At 51.9% G+C, this 21,259-nt stretch overlaps 1 protein-coding gene across 3 annotated transcripts in view; it reads left to right on the top strand.

Annotated features, from left to right (window-relative positions):
- Window positions 1-7,742: 7,742 nt before the first annotated feature.
- The window catches only part of phf21b (PHD finger protein 21B), a 266,437-nt gene continuing 252,920 nt past the window's right edge, over window positions 7,743-21,259 (top strand). The window contains exons 1-2 of one of the 3 annotated variants that reach the window (XM_072484535.1): window positions 7,743-8,224; window positions 8,670-8,702. In XM_072484535.1, the coding sequence (XP_072340636.1) occupies window positions 8,171-8,224; window positions 8,670-8,702 (87 nt within the window). In that variant the 5' untranslated portion in view covers window positions 7,743-8,170. The remainder of the gene's footprint in view (window positions 8,225-8,669; window positions 8,703-21,259) is intronic. The other 2 variants (XM_072484537.1, XM_072484536.1) reach the window with 2 other exon arrangements.

The following is a 21,259-nucleotide window of genomic DNA, read 5'->3' as shown; positions in this document are numbered from 1 at the left end:
TAAGAGATGGGGGGGAAGGGATGGGGGGAAGGGATGGGGGGGAAGGGATGGGGGGAAGGGATGGGGGAAGGGATGGGGGAAGGGATGGGGGGAAGGGATGGGGGAAGGGATGGGGGAAGGGATGGGGGAAGGGATGGGGGGAAGGGATGGGGGGGAAGGGATGGGGGGGAAGGGATGGGGGGGGAAGGGATGGGGGGATAAGGGTTGGGGATGGGGGGATAAGGGTTGGGGATGGGGGGATAAGGGTTGGGGATGGGGGGAAGGGATGGGGGGGAAGGGATCGGGGGAGGGATGGGGGAAGGGATGTGGGGGGAAGGGATGGGGGGAAGGGATGGGGGGGAAGGGATGGGGGGGAAGGGATGGGGGGGAAAGGGATGGGGGGGAAAGGGATGGGGGGGGGAAAGGGATGGGGGGAAAGGGATGGGGTGGAAAAGGGATGGGGTGGAAAAGAGATGGGGGGAAAGGGATGGGGGAAGGGGTGGGGGAAGGGATGGGGAAGTGGGGGGGATGGGGGTAAGTGGGGGGGAAGGGGTGGGAGGGGAAGGGGTGGGGGGAAGGGGTGGGGGGGAAGTGGGGGGTGGAGGTAGGGGGGAAGTGGGGGGTGGAGGTAGGGGGGAAGTGGGGGATGGAGGTGGGGGGAAGTGGGGGATGGAGGTGGGGGGAAGTGGGGGATGGAGGTGGGGGGGAAGTGGGGGGTGGAGGTGGGGGGGAAGTGGGGGGTGGAGTTGGGGGGGAAGTGGGGGATGGAGGTGGGGGGGAAGTGGGGGATGGAGGTGGGGGGAAGTGGGGGATGGAGGTGGGGGGGAAGTGGGGGATGGAGGTGGGGGGGAAGTGGGGGATGGAGGTGGGGGGAAGTGGGGGATGGAGGTGGGGGGGGAAGTGGGGGATGGAGGTGGGGGGGAGAGGGGGATGGAGTAGGGGGGGGAGAGGGGGATGGAGGTGGGGGGGAAGTGGGGGATGGAGGTGGGGGGGAAGTGGGGGATGGAGGTGGGGGGGAAGTGGGGGATGGAGGTGGGGGGGAAGTGGGGGAAGTGGGGGTGGGGGGGAAGTGGGGGATGGGGGTGGGGGGGAAGTGGGGGATGGGGGTGGGGGGGAAGTGGGGGATGGGGGAAGTGGGGGGTGGGGGGAAGTGGGGGATGGGGGGGAAGTGGGGGATGGGGGTGGGGGGAAGTGGGGGATGGGGGTGGGGGGGAAGTGGGGGGGGAAGTGGGGGGGGGGAGTGGGGGATGGGGGTGGGGGGAAGTGGGGGATGGGGCAAGTGGGGGATGGGGGGAAAGTGGGGGATGGGGGGAAGTGGGGGATGGGGGGAAGTGGGGGATGGGGGAAGTGGGGGATGGGGGGAAGTGGGGGATGGGGGGAAGTGGGGGATGGGGGGGAAGTGGGGGATGGGGGAAGTGGGGGATGGGGGGGAAGAGGGGGATGGGGGGAAGAGGGGGATGGGGGGGAAGTGGGGGATGGGGGGGAAGTGGGGGATGGGGGGAAGTGGGGGGAAGTGGGGGATGGGGGGAAGTGGGGGATGGGGGGGAAGTGGGGGATGGGGGGGAAGTGGGGGATGGGGGAGAAGTGGGGGATGGGGGAGAAGTGGGGGATGGGGGGAAGTGGGGGATGGGGGGAAGTGGGGGATGGGGGGAAGTGGGGGATGGGGGGAAGTGGGGGATGGGGGGAAGTGGGGGATGGGGGGGAAGAGGGGGATGGGGGAAGAGGGGGATGGGGGGGAAGTGGGGGATGGGGGGAAGTGGGGGGTGGGGGGGAAGTGGGGGATGGGGGGGAAGTGGGGGATGGGGGGGAAGTGGGGGATGGGGGGGAAGTGGGGGATGGGGGGGGAGTGGGGGAAGTGGGGGATGGGGGGGAAGTGGGGGATGGGGGGGGAGTGGGGGATGGGGGGGAAGTGGGGGTGGGAAGTGGGGGATGGGGGTGGGGGGAAGTGGGGGATGGGGGTGGGGGGAAGTGGGGGATGGGGGTGGGGGGGAAGTGGGGGATGGGGGTGGGGGGGAAGTGGGGGATGGGGGAGAAGTGTGGGATGGGGGTGGGGGGAAGTGGGGGATGGGGTGGGGGGGAAGTGGGGGATGGGGGTGGGGGGGGAAGTGTGGGGTGGGGGGGAAGTGGGGGGTGGGAGTGGGGGATGGAGTGGGGGAGAAGTGGGGGATGGAGGTGGGGGGGAAGTGGGGGGTGGAGGTGGGGGTGAAGTGGGGGGTGGAGGTGGGGGGGAGTGGGGGATGGAGGTGGGGGGAAGTGGGGGATGGAGGTGGGGGGGAAGTGGGGGATGGTGGTGGGGGGAGTGGGGGTGGAGGTGGGGGGGGGAGTGGGGTGGGGGGAAGTGGGGGTAGGTGGGGGGGGAAGTGGGGGGGGGGTGGGGGGAAGTGGGGGGAAGTGGGGGGAAGTGGGGGGGTGGGGGGAAGTGGGGGGGTGGGGGGAAGTGGGGGGGTGGGGGGGAAGTGGGGGGTTGGGGGAAGTGGGGGGGTGGGGGAGTGGGTGGGGGAAGTGGGGGGTGGGGGAAGTGGTGGGGGGAAGTGGTGGGGATGTGGGGGAAGTGGGGGGGGGAAGTGGGGGGGTGGGGGAAGTGGGGGGGGATGTGGGGGGGGGGGAAGTGGGGGGTGCGGGAAGTGGGGGGGTGGGGGAAGTGGGGGGGGGGAGTGGGGGGGGAAGTGGGGGGGTGGGGGAAGTGGAGGGTGGGGAAGTGGGGTGGGGGAAGTGGGGGTGTTTGGGGGAAGTGGGGGGGGTTTGGGGGAAGTGGGGGGGTGGGGGAAGTGGGGGCGGAGAGGGGTGGCGGGGGGGCGGAGAGGGGGGGCGGAGAGGGGTGGCGGAGGGGCGGAGAGGGGTGGCGGAGGGGCGGAGAGGGGTGGCGGGGGGGCGGAGAGGGGTGGCGGGGGGGCGGAGAGGGGTGGCGGGGGGACGGAGAGGGGTGGCGGGGGGGCGGAGAGGGGTGGCGTGGGGGGCGGAGAGGGGTGGCGTGGGGGGCGGAGAGGGGTGGGGGGGGCGGAGAGGGGTGGCGGGGGGGCGGAGAGGGGTGGCGGGGGGGCGGAGAGGGGTGGCGGGGGGGCGGAGAGGGGTGGCGGGGGGGCGGAGAGGGGTGGCGGGGGGCGGAGAGGGGTGGCGGGGGGCGGAGAGGGGTGGCGGGGGGGCGGAGAGGGGTGGCGGGGGGGCGGAGAGGGGTGGCGGGGGGGCGGAGAGGGGTGGCGGTGGGGCGGAGATGGGTGGCGGGGGGGGCGGAGAGGGGTGGCGGGGGGGCGGAGAGGGGTGGCGGGGGGGCGGAGAGGGGTGGCGGGGGGCGGAGAGGGGTGGCGGGGGGGCGGAGAGGGGTGGCGGGGGGGCGGAGAGGGGTGGCGGGGGGGCGGAGAGGGGTGGCGGGGGGGCGGGGAGGGGTGGCGGGGAGGGGTGGCGGGGGGGCGGGGAGGGGTGGCGGGGGGCGGAGAGGGGTGGCGGGGGGGCGGAGAGGGGTGGCGGGGGGGCGGAGAGGGGTGGCTGGGGGGGCGGAGAGGTGTGGCCGAGAGGGGTGGCGGGGGGCAGAGAGGGGTGGCGGGGGCGGAGAAGGGTGGCGGGGGGGAGAGGGGTGGCGGAGGGGGGAGAAAGGGGGTGGGGAGGGGGGGAAGAAAGGGGATGGGGGAAGGGGAGGGGGTGGGGGAAGGGGGAGAGAGGAGGGAGGGGGAGGGGGAGGGAGGGGGAGGGGGGAGGGAGAGAGGGGGAGGGAGAGAGGGGGGAGGGGGGAGGGAGAGAGGGGGGGAGAGGGGGGGAGAGAGAGAGAGGGGGGAGGGAGAGAGGGGGAGGGAGAGAGAGAGGGGGGAGGGAGAGAGGGGGAGGGGGAGAGAGGGGGGAGGGGGAGAGAGGGGGGAGGGGGAGAGAGGGGGGAGGGGGAGAGAGGGGGGAGGGGGAGAGAGGGGGGAGGGAGAGATAGGGGGAGGGGGAGAGAGGGGGGGAGGGGGAGAGAGGGGGAGGGGAGAGAGGGGGAGGGGGAGAGAGGGGGGAGGGGGAGAGAGGGGGAGAGAGGGGGAGGGGGAGAGAGGGGGGAGGGGGAGAGAGGGGGGAGGGGGAGAGAGGGGGGAGGGGGAGAGAGGGGGGGGAGGGGGGAGAGAGGGGGAGGGGGGAGAGAGGGGGAGGGGGGGGGAGAGAGGGGGAGGGGGGGGAGAGAGGGGGAGAGAGGGGGAGAGAGGGGGAGAGAGGGGGAGAGAGGGGGGAGAGAGGGGAGAGAGGGAGAGAGGGGGGAGGGGGAGAGAGGGGGGGAGGGGGAGAGAGGGGGGGAGGGGGAGAGAGGGGGGAGGGGGGGAGAGGGGGAGAGGGGGGAGAGGGGGGAGGGGGGAGGGGGAGAGGGGGAGAGGGGGAGAGGGGGAGGGGGAGAGGGGGGAGGGGGGAGGGGGAGAGGGGGAGAGGGGGGAGGGGGAGAGGGGGAGAGGGGGGAGGGGGAGAGGGGGAGAGGGGGAGGGGGAGAGGGGGGAGGGGGAGAGGGGGGAGGGGGAGAGAGGGGAGGGGGAGAGAGGGGGGAGGGGGGGAGGGGGAGAGGGGGGAGGGGGAGAGGGGGGAGGGGAGAGGGGGAGAGGGGGGAGAGGGGAGGGGGAGGGATGGGGCGTAAGGGAGATGGGAGGGGGGTAAGGGAGATGGGGGGGGTAAGGGAGATGGGAGGGGGGGTAAGGGAGATGGGAGGGGGGTAAGGGAGATGGGAGGGGGGTAAGGGAGATGGGAGGGGGGGTAAGGGAGATGGGAGGGGGGTAAGGGAGATGGGAGGGGGGTAAGGGAGATGGGAGGGGGGTAAGGGAGATGGGAGGGGGGTAAGGGAGATGGGAGGGGGTAAGGGAGATGGGAGGGGGGTAAGGGAGATGGGAGGGGGGGTAAGGGAGATGGGAGGGGGGGTAAGGGAGATGGGAGGGGGGGTAAGGGAGATGGGAGGGGGTAAGGGAGATGGGAGGGGGAGTAAGGGAGATGGGAGGGGGGGTAAGGGAGATGGGAGGGGGTAATGGAGATGGGAGGGGGTAAGGGAGATGGGAGGGGGGTAAGGAGATGGGAGGGGGGTTAAGGGAGATGGGAGGGGGGTTAAGGGAGATGGGAGGGGGGGTAAGGGAGATGGGAGGGGGGGGTAAGGGAGATGGGAGGGGGGGGGTAAGGGAGATGGGAGGGGGGGGTAAGGGAGATGGGAGGGGGGGTAAGGGAGATGGGAGGGGGTAAGAAGATGGGAGGGGGGTAAGGGAGATGGGAGGGGGGTAAGGGAGATGGGAGGGGGGTAAGGGAGATGGGAGGGGGGTAAGGGAGATGGGAGGGGGGGTAAGGGAGATGGGAGGGGGGGGTAAGGGAGATGGGAGGGGGGGTAAGGGTGATGGGAGGGGGGGTAAGGGAGATGGGAGGGGGGTAAGGGAGATGGGAGGGGGGTAAGGGAGATGGGAGGGGGGTAAGGGAGATGGGAAGGGGGGTAGGGAGATGGGAGGGGGAGTAAGGGAGATGGGAGGGGGTAAGGGAGATGGGAGGGGGTAAGGGAGATGGGAGGGGGGTTAAGGGGGATGGGAGGGGGGTAAGGGAGATGGGAGGGGGGGTGTAAGGGAGATGGGAGGGGGGGTAAGGGAGATGGGAGGGGGGGGTAAGGGAGATGGGAGGGGGGGGTAAGGGAGATGGGAGGGGGGGTAAGGGAGATGGGAGGGGGGGTAAGGGAGATGGGGGGGGGTAAGGGAGATGGGGGGGTAAGGGAGATGGGAGGGGGGTAAGGGAGATGGGAGGGGGGTAAGGGAGATGGGAGGGGGGTAAGGGAGATGGGAGGGGGGTAAGGGAGATGGGAGGGGGGTAAGGGAGATGGGAGGGGGGTAAGGGAGATGGGAGGGGGGTAAGGGAGATGGGAGGGGGGTAAGGGAGATGGGAGGGGGGTGATGGGAGGGGGGTAAGGGAGATGGGAGGGGGGTAAGGGAGATGGGAGGGGGGTAAGGGAGATGGGGGGGGTAAGGGAGATGGGAGGGGGGTGTAAGGGAGATGGGAGGGGGGGTAAGGGAGATGGGAGGGGGGTAAGGGAGATGGGAGGGGGGTAAGGGAGATGGGAGGGGGGGTAAGGGAGATGGGTGGGGTGGTAAGGGAGATGGGTGGGGTGGTAAGGGAGATGGGTGGGGTGGTAAGGGAGATGGGGGGTGTAAGGGAGATGTGGGGTGTAAGGGAGATGGGGGGTGTAAGGGAGATGGGGGGTGTAAGGGAGATGGGGGGTGTAAGGGAGATGGGGGGTGTAAGGGAGATGGGGGGTGTAAGGGAGATGGGGGTGTAAGGGAGATGGTGGTAAGGGAGATGGGGTAATGGAGATGGGGGGTAAGGGAGATGGGGGGTAAGGGAGATGGGGGTATGGGAGATGGGGGTATGGGAGATGGGGTAAGGGAGATGGGGTAAGGGAGATGGGGGGGTTAAGGGAGATGGGGGGGTTAAGGGAGATGGGAGGGGGGTAAGGTGAGTTGGGGGTAAGGGAGTTGGGGGGTAAGGGTGTTGGGGGTAATGGAGTTGGGGGGGGTAAGGGAGTTGGGGGGGTAAGGGAGATGGGGGTAAGGGAGATGGGGGGTAAGGGAGATGGGGGGTAAGGGAGTTGGGGGGTAAGGGAGTTGGGGGGTAAGGGAGTTGGGGAGTAAGGGAGATGGGGGTAAGGGAGATGGGGGTAAGGGAGATGGGGGGGTAAGGGAGATGGGGGGGTAAGGGAGATGGGGGGCAAATGAGATGGGGGTAAGGGAGATGGGAGGGGGATAAGGGAGATGGATAAGGGAGATGGGAGATGGATAAGGGAGATGGGATAAGGGAGATGAGGGAGATGGGGAGGTAAATGAGATGGGGGTAAGGGAGATGGGAGGGGTAAGGGAGATGGGAGGGGTAAGGGAGATGGGAGGGGTAAGGGAGATGGGAGGGGTAAGGGAGATGGGAGGGGTAAGGGAGATGGGAGGGTAAATGAGACGGGGTAAGGGAGATGGGGGGGTAAATGAGACGGGGTAAGGGAGATGGGGGGGTAAATGAGATGGGGTAAGGGAGATGGGAGGGGTAAGGGAGATGGGAGGGGTAAGGGAGATGGGAGGGGTAAGGGAGATGGGGGGGTAAATGAGACGGGGTAAGGGAGATGGGGGGGTAAATGAGATGGGGTAAGGGAGATGGGGGGGGAAAATGAGATGGGGTAAGGGAGATGGGGGGGTAAATGAGATGGGGTAAGGGAGATGGGGGGGGGGGTAAATGAGATGGGGTAAGGGAGATGGGGGGTTAAATTAGATGGGGTAAGGGAGATGGGGGGGTAAATGAGATGGGGTAAGGGAGATGGGGGGTAAATGAGATGGGGTAAGGGAGATGGGGGGTAAGGGAGATGGGGGGTAAATGAGATGGGGTAAGGGAGATGGGGGGGTAAATGAGATGGGGTAAGGGAGATGGGGGGGTAAATGAGATGGGGTAAGGGAGATGGGGGGTAGATGGGGGGTAAATGAGATGGGGTAAGGGAGATGGGGGGGGTAAATGAGATGGGGTAAGGGAGATGGGGGGTAGATGGGGGGGTAAATGAGATGGGGTAAGGGAGATGGGGGGTAAATGAGATGGGGGGTACGGGAGATGGGAGGGGGGGTAAGGGAAATGGGATAAGGGAGATGGGAGAGGGAGGGGGGTAAGTGGGGAGTCTTGGCTGGGAGCGCGCGTGCGCGCTGTGTCGCTCCGGCAGGGGTCCGTTGCTGCATCCGGGTCCTCGGCATTAGCATTGGCAGCCGAGGCACAACTTTTTCTCGAGGCAAAGTGAAATCCCGGCGCGCTCGCACCCGCGGAATATAGTCCCCCGGATTCAGCTGCTTGAAACCGTTAACGGAAAAGTCACGGCCCCGGAGCCCCGGCCGCCTCGGAGCTTCGGGCGTCGGTAGCGCGGGGGCCCCCGGAGCCGGCCGGCTCGCCACCGCCGTGACTTGTTTTCGGGAGAGTTTTGTGAAAAATGGCGTAAAGTGAGTGATGAGTCCTGTGTCCGTACTAGCAAAGAGAGGCGAGAACTTGCTTTGCAGACTGTGCCGACTACTTGTTCTTTCGATTGTTTATTGCCGGCGTGTTTATTTATTTATTTATTTCAAAGCTGCTTTAAGTTCTTTTGCTGATTATCGCAGGGGCGCCGGTGGGGAAACATCCACGCCAGCAGCCGCCCTCACGCAAACAACTAACTTCATTTCGTTCGGATTCAAAGTGTCTGAAAAAGTGCTTTTGAAGTCCAGCCATGGAGATGCAAAGCCTTCAAGAGGCGCTGAAAGTAGAAATCCAGTGTCACCAGGTAAAAGGAAAAAAAAAAAAACCTTTTTTTTTCTTCTTTTTTTTTTGCCCTCTGATGGTCCAAAAGGGAGAATGAGGGAGAGAAGGAATCAAACCTATAATAAGCTGAGCATTTCTGAGCGGCGCCTTGGGGTTGGGGATCAATTTAATAGCAATAGCTCACTGGGCAGGTCGTTTGCATCCAAGATCTTTAACTTTGAGACTAGTTTTTGCTGGTGTTTTTTGAGTTCGGAGCAACAAGGATTTGGAGTAATATTGCGGTTGGCTTGTGTGTGTGTGTGTATGTGGTGAGGAGATTAGTACGAGACCTGAATATTTATGAGATGCTCGAAACTGACTCAGTGTTTGCGTGCCTCTTTGTTCCTCCCAATCATGATAACTTATATTGCTCTTTGACCTTTTTTTATATTAAAATCGTATCAATATTCTAATTTTTTTGTTTCTAGAAACTAGTTGCACAGATGAAGCAAGATCCACAGGTAAAAATAGCCGATTCTTTTAAGCCTTTCCTTTATAATGCGTGTTCGTGAAGACCATCAGAAACTTTATCAGTGCCGATCTCTCTCATCTTGCTAGTCAGCATAGCTGTAGAGTGTGCATATTGAGCAGCAGCCGTCAACGCTGCATTGTGTCCAAACGGGCAGAGTATTATTAATTTTCCGCCCGGGTCGTATCGCAGACGTGTGTAAAAAAAAAAAAAAAAAAAAAATTTCCCCCCCAGAACGGAGAACTTAAGAAACAGCTCCACGAAAGACAGTTCCGAATAACGTCTCTTAGTGAGAAACAAGTAAGAAATTGGTTTAGTTCTTGGCCATGTATCAATGTGCAGAGTACCGATTTAACATTTGCGATGACTTTCACTAAAAGTAACTGTGTGTGGGGGAGGGGAGGGGGGGGAGGAGGAGGGGGAAGGGGAGTTGCTAACAATGTGTGACGAAAGCTTTGTGCATGCAGATTAACTGCTGAAGTTAAAATGTTGGCTTGTACGTGGCGATGAGTTTGCTTTCAAACGAAGTGAAGTTGTGGCGTGCGTTTTTAAGTTGGCGAATTCTGAGGCGTCCATTTTGGATAGGTCGACATATTTTCCAAGTATGAAAAGAGAAGGGGGGAATCTAGCAACTAATGTGCACGTTAACTTTATAATACCGATTCCTACCGTCCAGTCTCCCACCCACTTCTTTGCCGGAATGCTTTCAAATAGTTTATTTGTGGTGGTTTTTTTTGAGTCACATCGCTCTTACTTGCCGTCTCCTTGTTCTGATTTGACGTGTAATCGGTTGATACGGGCTCAGCATCACTTCACTTTCCTTCTTGCGTGAATTTAACGAGCGGGGTATTGATCGGGACTTAATTTATTTTGGGAGGAATTTGATGAAAATATCGAAGTGCGTGAATATTGGTTCCCGAGAACTCCGAAGGCCGACTTTGCATACTTGGAGCAGTTGATGGAGCTTGGCTTCTAGCGGAGAACCCTGATTATTACAATGGAAAAAAATTCAGCACCACGAACAGATGCCATTGAACGCACAGCTTGCTGTGGCTCTGTCCAGCACTAAGCTTCTCAGCAATTCCGTGTATTTTTGCGAAAATATCAAAATTTTAACCACCTTATTGTTGTCCAGTCAGCTTATCCATAATGCTCATGAAGCATTCTAAGAGATTTCAAATCCAATGGCTCAGTATATAGAGTTCTTCTTAACTCAATTGATCTTGTTTCTTTTGGAATGCAGCTTGCAGCACCAAGTTAGCCCTGCATCTTAATTTTGTTAGAGATCGAAATGGGCTATCCTGTAAGGATAATCGTTGATCTTGCTCGTCGGTTTTATAGTGAAAGATGTAAAGTATGACTTTGTTCTTTTGCGGAGAAGTAATTTGATTTGTGTTATTTATTTATTTTGCTAGCACATTCAATTTGGTAGTGGAAGCTTCCATTTTGTAAGTAAGGGGTGTTGTGTTTTTTTTCTAACATGGAGAAAACTATGGGATGAAGAAATCGCAATCTGAAATGTGAAGGGGGATGGGGCCTCATTCATGCTTAACATTACCATTTTGATCGCATTGATATTTTTGTGTGTGTTTGGGGGGCGGGGGGGGGGGGTGCAAGAGAAGGGAACACATAGGCTGCTGTTTATGATCACTACGTGGTTGTCAAATCAGTTCTTTTAATTTGCCAAATATCCACCCACAATCATGGAGGGAAGGTATTTTTGTTTTTTTGATCACTCAGCATTTTTGTATTGTAGTTAGAATAAAAAAATGTATACCAAAAGCTGTAATGTTTGCTTCTACATTATTCAGCGCTTAATCAAACTTTTACTTGGGTGGGAAGAGCATGGAATTTTTTTGACCAAGTACTCTCATAATAACTCAGAGGTAACTATTTTGAAGTGCTTTGTTACATTAAAATTTCATTACATAATGAACTGTAAAGTGCAAATTAACTGCACTTTCCCGAATGTAAAAACAGATGAATATTTCTCTCTATGAAAGTGCATGCTTCCACTGAGTATGATTTTGTGCTAGCCAGTAGCTTTCCAATACCATGTCAAGTGGACATTCTTCACAAGTGAAACTAAACAATAAATATTAGTGGGCAGTTTGATCATGAGTGACAGCTTCACATCTATACTTGCCCACACAAGCACCTTTTCAGTCGGTTAACAATTTGGGTACGGATATTCCTCTACCTCCTGAAAGCATTTACTAATTTTACACAAATTAGGGTTTGAACTCCGGATTGAAGCTTGAAATTTATACCTCTGCCTCCATATCATCGTGTTTTATTTTCTCACTCAACTATTGGAGTGCTTGTGATTTTGGTGGTTTATTTCCAAGCGAGCACATAGTTATTGGACCAATTTGTTTTGATGTCCATACTTTGGTCAGATCTTTGAAACAACCATTTTTTGTCATTGGAACTGTGCTTGGGAAGTGCGAGTCCCTAATGAAGTGTCATAACTAACATTCATGGTGAATTTTAGAAGATTTTTTATGCATTCTTGAGATTCTGGTTTTTTCAATTTGCTGATCTCATGATGCCGCGATTTAACTGACTTATTCACCACTCTTTCCTGCATATTTCTTGCATCTTTGCAGTGCCAAGCAAAGGTTTATCTTCACTTGGAATGTCATAAATCTTCTGTGAACAAATTGATCACTTCATTCTCTATTCATGTTATTCTGATTTACCATTTGAAATAAATTGCAACTTATTGTAGTGTTAGTGATGTTCTGAGATAATGAACTTTGAAAAGTTTATTAAGGCTTTATCCTTATTTCTTTTCTTCTCCAAGACAAAGGGGGTTCAAAGCTTTTGTTCTGGTTTTGAATGTTGGGTTGACAATAGCATATTGTAACCAAGGACTTTAAGTCACATCAAACTATTAGATTTAATCAAATGAAAAACTTCCTGTAAATTGACTGGTTTCAATCAAGGATACTTCATAAAAAGATTAATTTATTGCATTATATTACTTAAGGAAACCATATGCATATAATTAACATAGAAACTAACTTTCCCTTTCTCCAAACTTGATTTTCTAAATAAGCTTTAATTTCTGTTTCGTTGAAAGATTTGTTTTTTTGTAAGATATAAGATTTCCTCCTCTCATTGTGAGTGCCTACACACAAAACAGCCTAAAACCATGAAAATCGATGATGTGTAAAATTGAACAAAATTTGAATTAAGGGATCACAAAACGAAAAGAGGTTTGAAGCGGTCAATAGTGAGTAAGGAATAACTGGCCAAATTATTATAGTTAAGATGCAGCAGACAACATCTCTGATGTGTAAGAAACAAAAAGTACTTTTGGTGCAAACTCAAACTAATAAGTAATTATGTGGTGGAAAAAAGGTCTTCTTTCAAAACCGGTATGCATTTGATACAAATAAATTATGATGAAGCTGATTTGATCGTACTTTACTGCCTTCCAGTAAATCAGTGATAATGCAGTCTCTTTTTCTGTGATTTGTTACTTGAGCAACTGATGGGTTTGAAATTATTCACTACGTGCTTTCACTGACCGAACGTTGATAGGAAACCCTTTGCCTGCATGAGGCTGTTTAATATAATGTAATGAAGCACAGTAATAATGGTTCTTCGTGTCACTTGACTGTTGTTTGAGCAGAACATTATCCTTCACATAACACATAACATGATATAATATACAGAGAGCCCATTGTTGGTCCAGTGCATAGTGTGTGTTGGTGTATCAGCAACATTGAAATTTTGTTTCTCCTTCATAAAATTTTCAATGAAATGCTGATGGTGTTTACCAATTTTTCATGATTGCATTTAAGGAAGGTGGCCATTGTAACCTTCCAGAAAATATTTTCATTTTCTGTTTGCGCACCCACCCATTCTGGCTAACAGGACAGATTATTCTCTTTCCAGCTTGCAAGACATCTTTTTTCATTTTTCTCCCTTTTTTGCATCTCTTGTGATGCAACTTTAAAAAAATGTCTGTCTGTTGTAGTTGACTTGGAATTCTTATCAAGCTCAAAAAATGGCACAACTCTAATGCTTTGTCCCCTGACATGTCTTATTGGATTAACTGATTATAGGGTAGAAGTAATATGTTTCTTCTAGTTCAAATACATCTTCACTTGCAAATAAAACAAAAGCCTGGTAACTGCTTTTCCTTTTGTGTTAGTTTTCACTTGTCACATCACAGTACCTGTGACTACCTTGCCAACATTGCTGTCCTTCATTTGTATGGTTCTTGCTTGGATGTTGTGAGGAGACTTTTTCTGGTAAATGATACTGAGTTTGAAACTATCTTTGCCCCATATCCAAAGGAGTTACTGGATGATTTTTGTTTTCTCAAGCTCCGGGGCATTGAGGCCACTTTTAATATGACTAATACCATCTGCTTGCATTCGGCTAACTCTGCAAAGATCTGCAATTGATTAAGCTATGTTATTTTTGTGCTTGACACGCAAACAAATAATGTGTCAGAGTAGCATTCACTATTGTGGACCAGTAGCATTTATTTATGTAGTCTTCAGCTTGGCTTTTGCATTTTCTCTGCATCTTCTCAATTTTATTGCTGTCATTTGATTACTTTTAAAGTTAAGAGATTAACTGAAGCTAAAATATAGAATTAAAAAGAAAATTGCATCTGTATCTTTGGAAATGCTCTGGCAGTGATTAGATCTGAACCTCCTTAGCCATTTCTGTATCAACTGCTTATTTTTTTTTGTACAGTTGTAATTTCCAGTATGTCGTCTAGATCTGCTGAAGCAGCATAGTTCTGGCTGTAACCTTTGACAGCAGCAATGTGGAGGAATGTAGTGTAAAGAAGGCGTTTGTGTTTAGAAAAAAAAATACTATTCCAACAAATTGCAGTGAGTTGCTGCTTAAATAGCGGGCAATTCTATGAAAGCTGATTTAATTAATTATATAGTTACTTTGCGTATTATGTGATTGAGTCGTATCAGTTGATTTGCTTTAATTATTGTTTCTTGATCAGTGGACTGCAGATCTGATTTAGCCATTTAATAGGCTAGTTTATTTTGCACCAGCATGAGGTGAAATAAATGGCAATGACAAAATGTCGAAGTCTAGCTAACATGAAACTTTTTCATGTTAGCTGGACTTTGTAATTTCTGACAGATGTACTTGAAGTAGTATGAAGTTGATTAAGTGTGCCAGAGGATTTAAATGAGCATTTTGGATGACATTAACTGTGTGCTAGCATGTAGCCTGAAAGTCCATCTGTGCCTTTTGTGAGAGAGTATTTATGTACAATGATGTTTAATATTTACTTTCAGGACTTGCATTCTGTTACTTAAGAAAGTGTTAAGATAGTGAGATGAGGAAATTGCAAATTCCATTGTTGACCTCATTTTTTTTTTCAGCAAGCACTTGAGAATTAGGGAAGGCAAATTTACACACTACAGCCATAAGTGACCCTCCTTCACATTGTCACCCCCCAAATGCCATGACCATTTCCAGCTGCTGGATGCAAGTTTTGTGTTTTTAAAAAATTGTGTCTTTCCAGCATGCATCTAAGCCATTATAGTTTCTTATTGTAAAACTGAAATGACAATATTTTAAATTTTTAGAAATTTGTCCCGTTTGAAAGGCCAAATTATAAAATATATTTTCTTCTTTTTAAAAAGTTATTCTCAGAATGTGGGCATCAGCAGCAAGGTTAGCATTTATTATCCTTTCCTAACTGCCCTTGAAAAGGTGCAGGAACTGCTGCAATCTGTGTGAAGTTATTCCCAAAGTACTGTCGGGGAGGGTTTACCAGCATTTTAACCCAGTGGCGTAAGGAGCAAATCTGGATGCTGTGCGAGTTGGAGGGGAACTTGCAGATGGGTGGTGTTCCCACACACTAGTTGTCCTTCTCCTTCTAGATGGTAGAAGTTGAAAGTTTAGGAGGTGCTGTTGCAGAAGGATTGGTGTGTTGTTGCAGTGCATCTTGTAAATCAGTGGTTCTCAAACCTTTTTTGTTGAAAGACCTGTATTCAAATGGATTAGTAATCACTGAGACACTTCCGATGCCTCCACCTAAATCATAATTTTATATTCTCATGTGAGAGTGTTATACAGGGCATATGTTTTGCTAATACTGTCAAGAAAACAAGTATTTACTTATGGATATTATGGGTATGCTGGGTACTTGTTCTGGAGTGTGTCTATCCTAGGTGTGATGTTTGACAGTGACAAATGTAAAGCATTCTCCATTTGCAGGCAAAACATGCACTTTTCCCCAGCTACAGTGGTTAGCACTGCTGCCTCAGCAGCACCCGGGTTCAATTCCAACCTTGGGTGACTGTCTGTGTGGACATTGCACATTCTCCCTGTGTCTGCACAGGTTTCCTCTGGGTGCTCAAGTTTCCTTCCACAGGGGGTAGCACGGTGGCACAGTGGATAGCACTGCTGCCTCACGGCGTCGAGGTCCCAGGTTCGATCGAACCGCATGAAGTCTGAATGGCATCTGGTCAAACATGGGCAAGGAAACCTACTGCTGACTACCATCCACTGCTATCCCTTTGTTGACGAATCAGTACAGCTGCATGTTGAACACTGCTTGGAAGAAGCACTAAAGGTAGCAAGGGTACAGAATGTGCTCTGGGTGAGGGACTTCAAAGCCCATCAGTAAGAGTGGCTTGGTAGCAGCACAGTTAACCTCGCTGACTGAGTCCTGAAGGACGTAATTGCCAGCCTGGGCTTGCAGCAGACGGTGAGAGAAGCAGTACCATATATTCAACAATCTACTTGTTGCAGATGTATTTGTCCATGGCAGTATTGTTAGGAATGACCACTGGACAGTCCCTGTGGCGATGAGTCCTGTTTTCATACTGAGGACACTCCATTCTACTATCTGGCACTACCACAATGCTACATGGGATAGATTTGGAACAGATCCGGATATCCAAGAGGCGTTGTCAGCCATCAAAAGCAGCAGATTGTGTTCCACAGTCTAACCTCATGTCCTGGTGTATCCTCAATCAACCATTACAATCAAGCCAGTGGATCAACTCTAGTGAGGAGTGTTGAAGACCATGTCATTTAAACACACCTAAAAATGAGTCTCAACCTCATTACAGCACCATACTATGGATATAGTTTAAGTGACTAAAGTCCTGCTAATTCCAGTCATGAATGGTGGTAGACAATTAACTTAATGGGAGGAAGGAGGACTTCCGGTGATGGCGGGCGGGAGGCGGCTGCACAATGGAGGGCTCCCGGTCGGCAACTGCATTTTCGGGGCTTTAAGCCCGGTCCCAGGGTCCGTGGAGGCGGCAGAAGCAGGGAGAAGGCATGGAGGAGGCACAGTGAAGACACAGGAGGAAAAAAGGAACAAAGAAAAATGTCGAGGGTGAGCAAGAAAACGGCTGAAAAAAAACCAGCTGGAGGTCCGTTGGGGAGTGGAAAGGTCACCGCGGGGTCGCCAGCGAAATGGAGGCTGGAGCACCAGGGAAGGCTGCACTGCTTACGGCTGAAGAAATAACTAAGGTGATGGCTGCGGAATTTGAAAAGCAGTTGGCGCAGATTGCGAAATGCATGGAGACGTTGAGGGAGGTTTTGAGTGTGCTGGTGGAGGAGGCGGTTTCCCCGGTGAGGACTGAGGTGGCGAGTGCAGTGGCGGAGGTGCGAGAGCAAGGGGAGGCGCTGAAGGAAGTGGAGGAGACGTTATTGCAGCACTGTGATCAACTTGCCTCGATGGGGAAAGAGATGCGGAAGGTGATGGATACTAACAAGGATCTGCGAGGAAAAATGGAAGACCTGGAAAACTGATCCAGGCGACAGAATTTGAGGATTGTGGGGCTGCCCGAAAGAGTTGAAGGACCGAAGCCGACTGAGTATTTTGCCGCGATGCTGGCAAAATTATTGGGGGAGGGGGAGGATCCCTCCCGATATGAACTGGATCGGACTCATCGGTCTTGGAGGCCTATACCAAAGGCGAATGAGCCACCAAGGGCAGTGACTCTGTGCTTCCGTAGGTACAGGGTGAAGGAGAAGGTCCTGAGCTGGGCCAAGCAGAAGCGGGTGGTGCAGTGAGCTGGTATACGTGTATATCAGGACTTTACGGTGGAGCTGGCAAGGAGGCGGGCTGCCTTCAACTGGGTGAAGAGGGCACTGTACATTAGCAAGGTGCGGTGCGGTATTGTATATCCAGCGAAGCTGAGGGTGACTTACAAGCTCAGGGGCTTTTATTTTGGAACGGCGGAAGCAGCGGAGGAGTTTGCGAAAGCAGAAGGACTGTGGCAGAACTGACAAATTGAGGAATGGCCATGTGCCGATGTAACCTCATGACTGTATTTTCTTCTTTTTTGTATCACTGCGCGCGGGTGTAGAGATTAAAGGAGCCAATGTGGTATATATTTGGACAAGGGAAGGGACGGGACTTTCACTCGAAATGAGGGTTCTTTGGGGTGTAGGTGGATATGCGGGGTTTGTGTGCTAAAAGGGGATCTTTGGGCTTTCCTAGGGCCGGGCAAGTGGGAAAGGGACCCGGGCGGGGGCCTCCACGCTGGCTGGTTTAAGCCGGCCAGTGAACGGGAGTGAGGTGGGGGGAGGGGCTGCGGCCATCGGAGCCTGGCAGAACAGGGTCCGAGTGGTCTAGCCGGGGTGGAAAATTGGGGGGAAGGAACAGAGGTTGGGAGGAGGAGTTTTACAAGAGGCAGTGGACAGGAGGAGCTGGAGACCTGCGGTGGGGGGAGTGAGGGGTGGGGGGGGAGGGGGAGAGCTGTGTAAGATTAAGGGTGACTACGGGTAATCCCTGATTGCTTTTTGCCATTTGTTTATGTAAACATGCAGGTTGAGGTTTGGGGGTTGGTGGGTAGATGGGATCGTTGTTATTATGGGGACTGACATATCTTGCTGATTATTGTTTATTGTTGATGGATGTAAATGTGGGAGAAAATGTGAAAAAGGAGGAGAATAAATTTAAAAAAAAAAACTTAATGGGAGGAAGTGACACCATGAACATTTCCATCCCCAGTGTGGGAGTGCATCATATCCTCAACCAGAAGTGTCAAGTGATCCACCTATGGCTCCTCCTAAGGTCCCCATCACAAGAATCAGTCCGCAGCCAATTTGATTCTCGCCACATGATATCAAGAAATGTATGTATGAATGGAATATGTCAAAAGCTATGGGTCGCAATGACATGCTGGCCCCAATGCTGAAGGCTGTGTTTTAGTACTGCTACAACATTGGCAAACTTCTGGCAATTGCCCAGTTATGTTCTGTCCGTAAAAGAAAAGACTTCTAATCTCGACAAATACTTTCTATTCACTAACTCTTATGATGGAAGTTGTCGTTGACAGAACTATCAAACATAATTAATCACCAACAACCAATGAGGCATTGGGGTGGCACAATGGTTAGCACTGATGCCTCCATAGTGCTAGAGACCTGGGTTTGATTCCGACTTTGGGTGACTGTGTGGAGTTTGCACCTTTGCAAGGGTTTCCTCTGGGTGCTCCGGTTCCCTCCCACAGTCCATAGATGAGCAGGTTAGATGGTTTGACCATGCTAAATTGCCCATTAGTGTCCAAATGATTAGATGGATCATTATGGGGAAAGGGTGGGGGCGTGGGCCTAGGTAGGGTGCTCTTTCAGTGGATCGGTGCAGATTCTTCTGCACCATAGTGATTATATGACATTGTTCAGTTTGGGTTCTGCTAGGATAGCCTGGCTCTAAACCTCATTAAAGCCTTGGTTAAAACATAGATCAAGGATCCAAGAACAAGATGAGGTGAAATGACCACCCTAGACATAAAATCAACATTTGATTAACAACCGCAATGAACCCTAGCAAAATTGAAGTGGGGATTGGGGTAAAATCTCTGGTTGACCTCCAACAATTTTCTGTTGTGCCCATTGTGACTTCAATTATTTCCACCTGATGACATTGCCAAAGGTGTTCCTGTGTCCTAGGTCCAAACATCTTCAGCTGTTTCATCATTGACCTTACCTCCATCATGAGGTCAGAAATGGAAAGGTTCACTGCTAGCTACATTGTTCAGCATAATTTGCAACCCCTTGCATAACGAAGTCTGACTGCATGCAGCAAGATTGGGCTGCATTTGGGCTTGGGCAATGGCAAGTAACACTTATCCCAGCACACAAGTGTCACGACATCTCAACAGTGGCATTGTTAGGCTATTTCAAAGAGTACTTGGTGTGGGAGGTATAAACTAGACAGTGAAAGGATGGCTGGTCTGAATTGCTCAACTGGAGAAATGGTAATTGAAGTATTAAAATTTGAACCTACTTCCAGGTTCCAATTTGCTGTTTTGATGAAAATTTGGGCAACATGATTGTGTTTGCAATACTCCCCCCAACTATCCATTCATTTGAGGTGCAATACTTATTCAGACAGACTTATGCACATGTATTATATTGACTGACATAGAAGCATAGAATTTACAGTGCAGAAGGAGGCCATTCCGCCCATAGAGTCTGCACCGGCCCTTGGAAAGAGCACCCTACACAAGCCCACACCTCCACCCTATCCCAATAACCCCACTCAACCTTTTTGGACACTAAGGGCAATTTAGCATGGCCAATCCACCTAATCTGCACATCTTTGGACTGTGGGAGGAAACCGGAGCACAGACAGTGACCTAAGCCGGCAATCAAACCTGGGACCGTGGTGCTGTGAAGCAACAGTGCTAACCACTGTGCTACCATGCCAACATGGTGCTATTCTACTTTCTTTTTATCTTCCCATGCTTTAAATTGCTTATTCAGTCCATATTATGTATTTTACACATAAAATGTAAGAATGGCACATAATCCATGTGGGCGTTTGAAATTTCTGGATGTCATCAGTGCAGCTTTATTTGCATGCTTGGATTATAGTATCTATGAAAATGTAGGTACCTAGCATGCCTAGATTCAGATTACATATAGAAGTTCAAATAAATGATGCTTGGCCAGGTGTGAGTGGATCTTTAGCTTCTATCTAGTATGTGCTGCAGGTGGATAATTCTGAAGCATGTTAAGAATATAATTCCAAACAAATTCAGAGTTTTAAAATTCAGGCTCACTTTGTAAATTGCAAGCAACAGCACTAACTTTTATTTTTCCGCATGTTACAGTAGTTTGTGTGGCACTAACTTAATTTGAGAAAATAAACTTTGTTCTGCTAAGCCAAAAGGGAGACAGTAAGAAACAGTTTGACGATGAACTGTCGGGGCTTTTTCAGAGACTTGAAATTGTTTATATCATTAAAAACTTCTGAGTTCTCACAGGCACTGAATTAGTTCCACAAGTATCCACTGTCATTCAGTTCCTTTTCTTTCGTGATAATTTTTCATGTGTGAACGAAGACCATGAATACCTGTACGGTAAGTGATCTTTGTCAACTTGTGTTTACTCAGTGTTAATTTGATCTCCGGAGGGGCAGCAGTTCAGTTGTCACATTTGGGCTCAATCCCACTTGGTTGGAGAAAGGGCAGAATATCAGTATGGATTCCAGTTAGCAATCGTAGAGAGATTTGTGTGTATTGCAAACCTCTGAAGGGAAAGGGTAGAATTGTATACTAATGCTCATTATCCCCGTATCTGTGTGGGTTTCACCCCCACAACCCGAAGATGTGTAGGTTAAATGGAGTGGCCACACATAAATTGCCCCTTAATTGGAACAAAATATTTGTGTACTCTATATTTTGAAAAAAAGCTCATTATATAGGCTGACATACACAGAATGTGGCAGAGTGCCAACGTTCAGCAGAGAAAAGGCAGAAAATGGCAAAAATAAAAGTGCACTTTTAAGTAGAATGAATAAATAGCAATTAGGAAAAGGCTGATTCCTGGGATGGCGGGACTGTCATATGAGGAGAGACCTAATCGGTAAGGTTTATACTCATTGGAGTTTAGAAGAGTGAGAGCGGCTCTCATAACTTTAAAAATTCTAACAGGATTAGCAGGGTAGATTCAGAAATAATGTTCCCGATGGTGGGGGTGTCCAAAACTAGAGGCCATAGTTTGAGGATAAGGGGTAAACAAATCTTTTAGGACTTGAGGTGAGAAAAAAGTTCTTCACCCGAGAACGGTGAATCTACAGAAAGTAGTTGAGGCCAAAACGTTGTGTAGTTTCAAGAAGGAATTTGGTACAGCTCTTGGGGCTAAAGGGATATGGGGGGAACGCGGGATCAGGGAATTCAACTTGATGATCAGCCATGGTCCAGTGGCATCAAAGAAAATATGCACCACACCTGCTGCCCTTACTGAGCTCTGGTAATGGCAGACTGGGAATTCATATCTCACCAAAGGAGCCATTTATCAGGCAAATCAGTGAAGGAAAGTTCAGGTTGGACAACCTTTAATTATAAATAAAATGACAAAAATAATAACGGAAACAGACCATTCAGCCTAACCAGCCTGAGTTTGTGCTTCATTTCCACTTAAGGAATAGTTCTAATCTGATATGCCGTAGCTGTTTCATGGACCTTTATTGTCTTTTCCTTCAAACACCTATCTAATGTCTACATTCTCATGATCTTGTCTTCAATCACAACTCTGGTATTTAACTTCACAACCCCGTACTTTCTGTTTTAAAAAAAAAAA

The sequence above is a fragment of the Scyliorhinus torazame genome, chromosome 19 (assembly GCF_047496885.1).
Source record: "Scyliorhinus torazame isolate Kashiwa2021f chromosome 19, sScyTor2.1, whole genome shotgun sequence".
NCBI lineage: Eukaryota > Metazoa > Chordata > Chondrichthyes > Carcharhiniformes > Scyliorhinidae > Scyliorhinus > Scyliorhinus torazame.
This window is presented reverse-complemented; position numbering and strand designations above follow the sequence as displayed.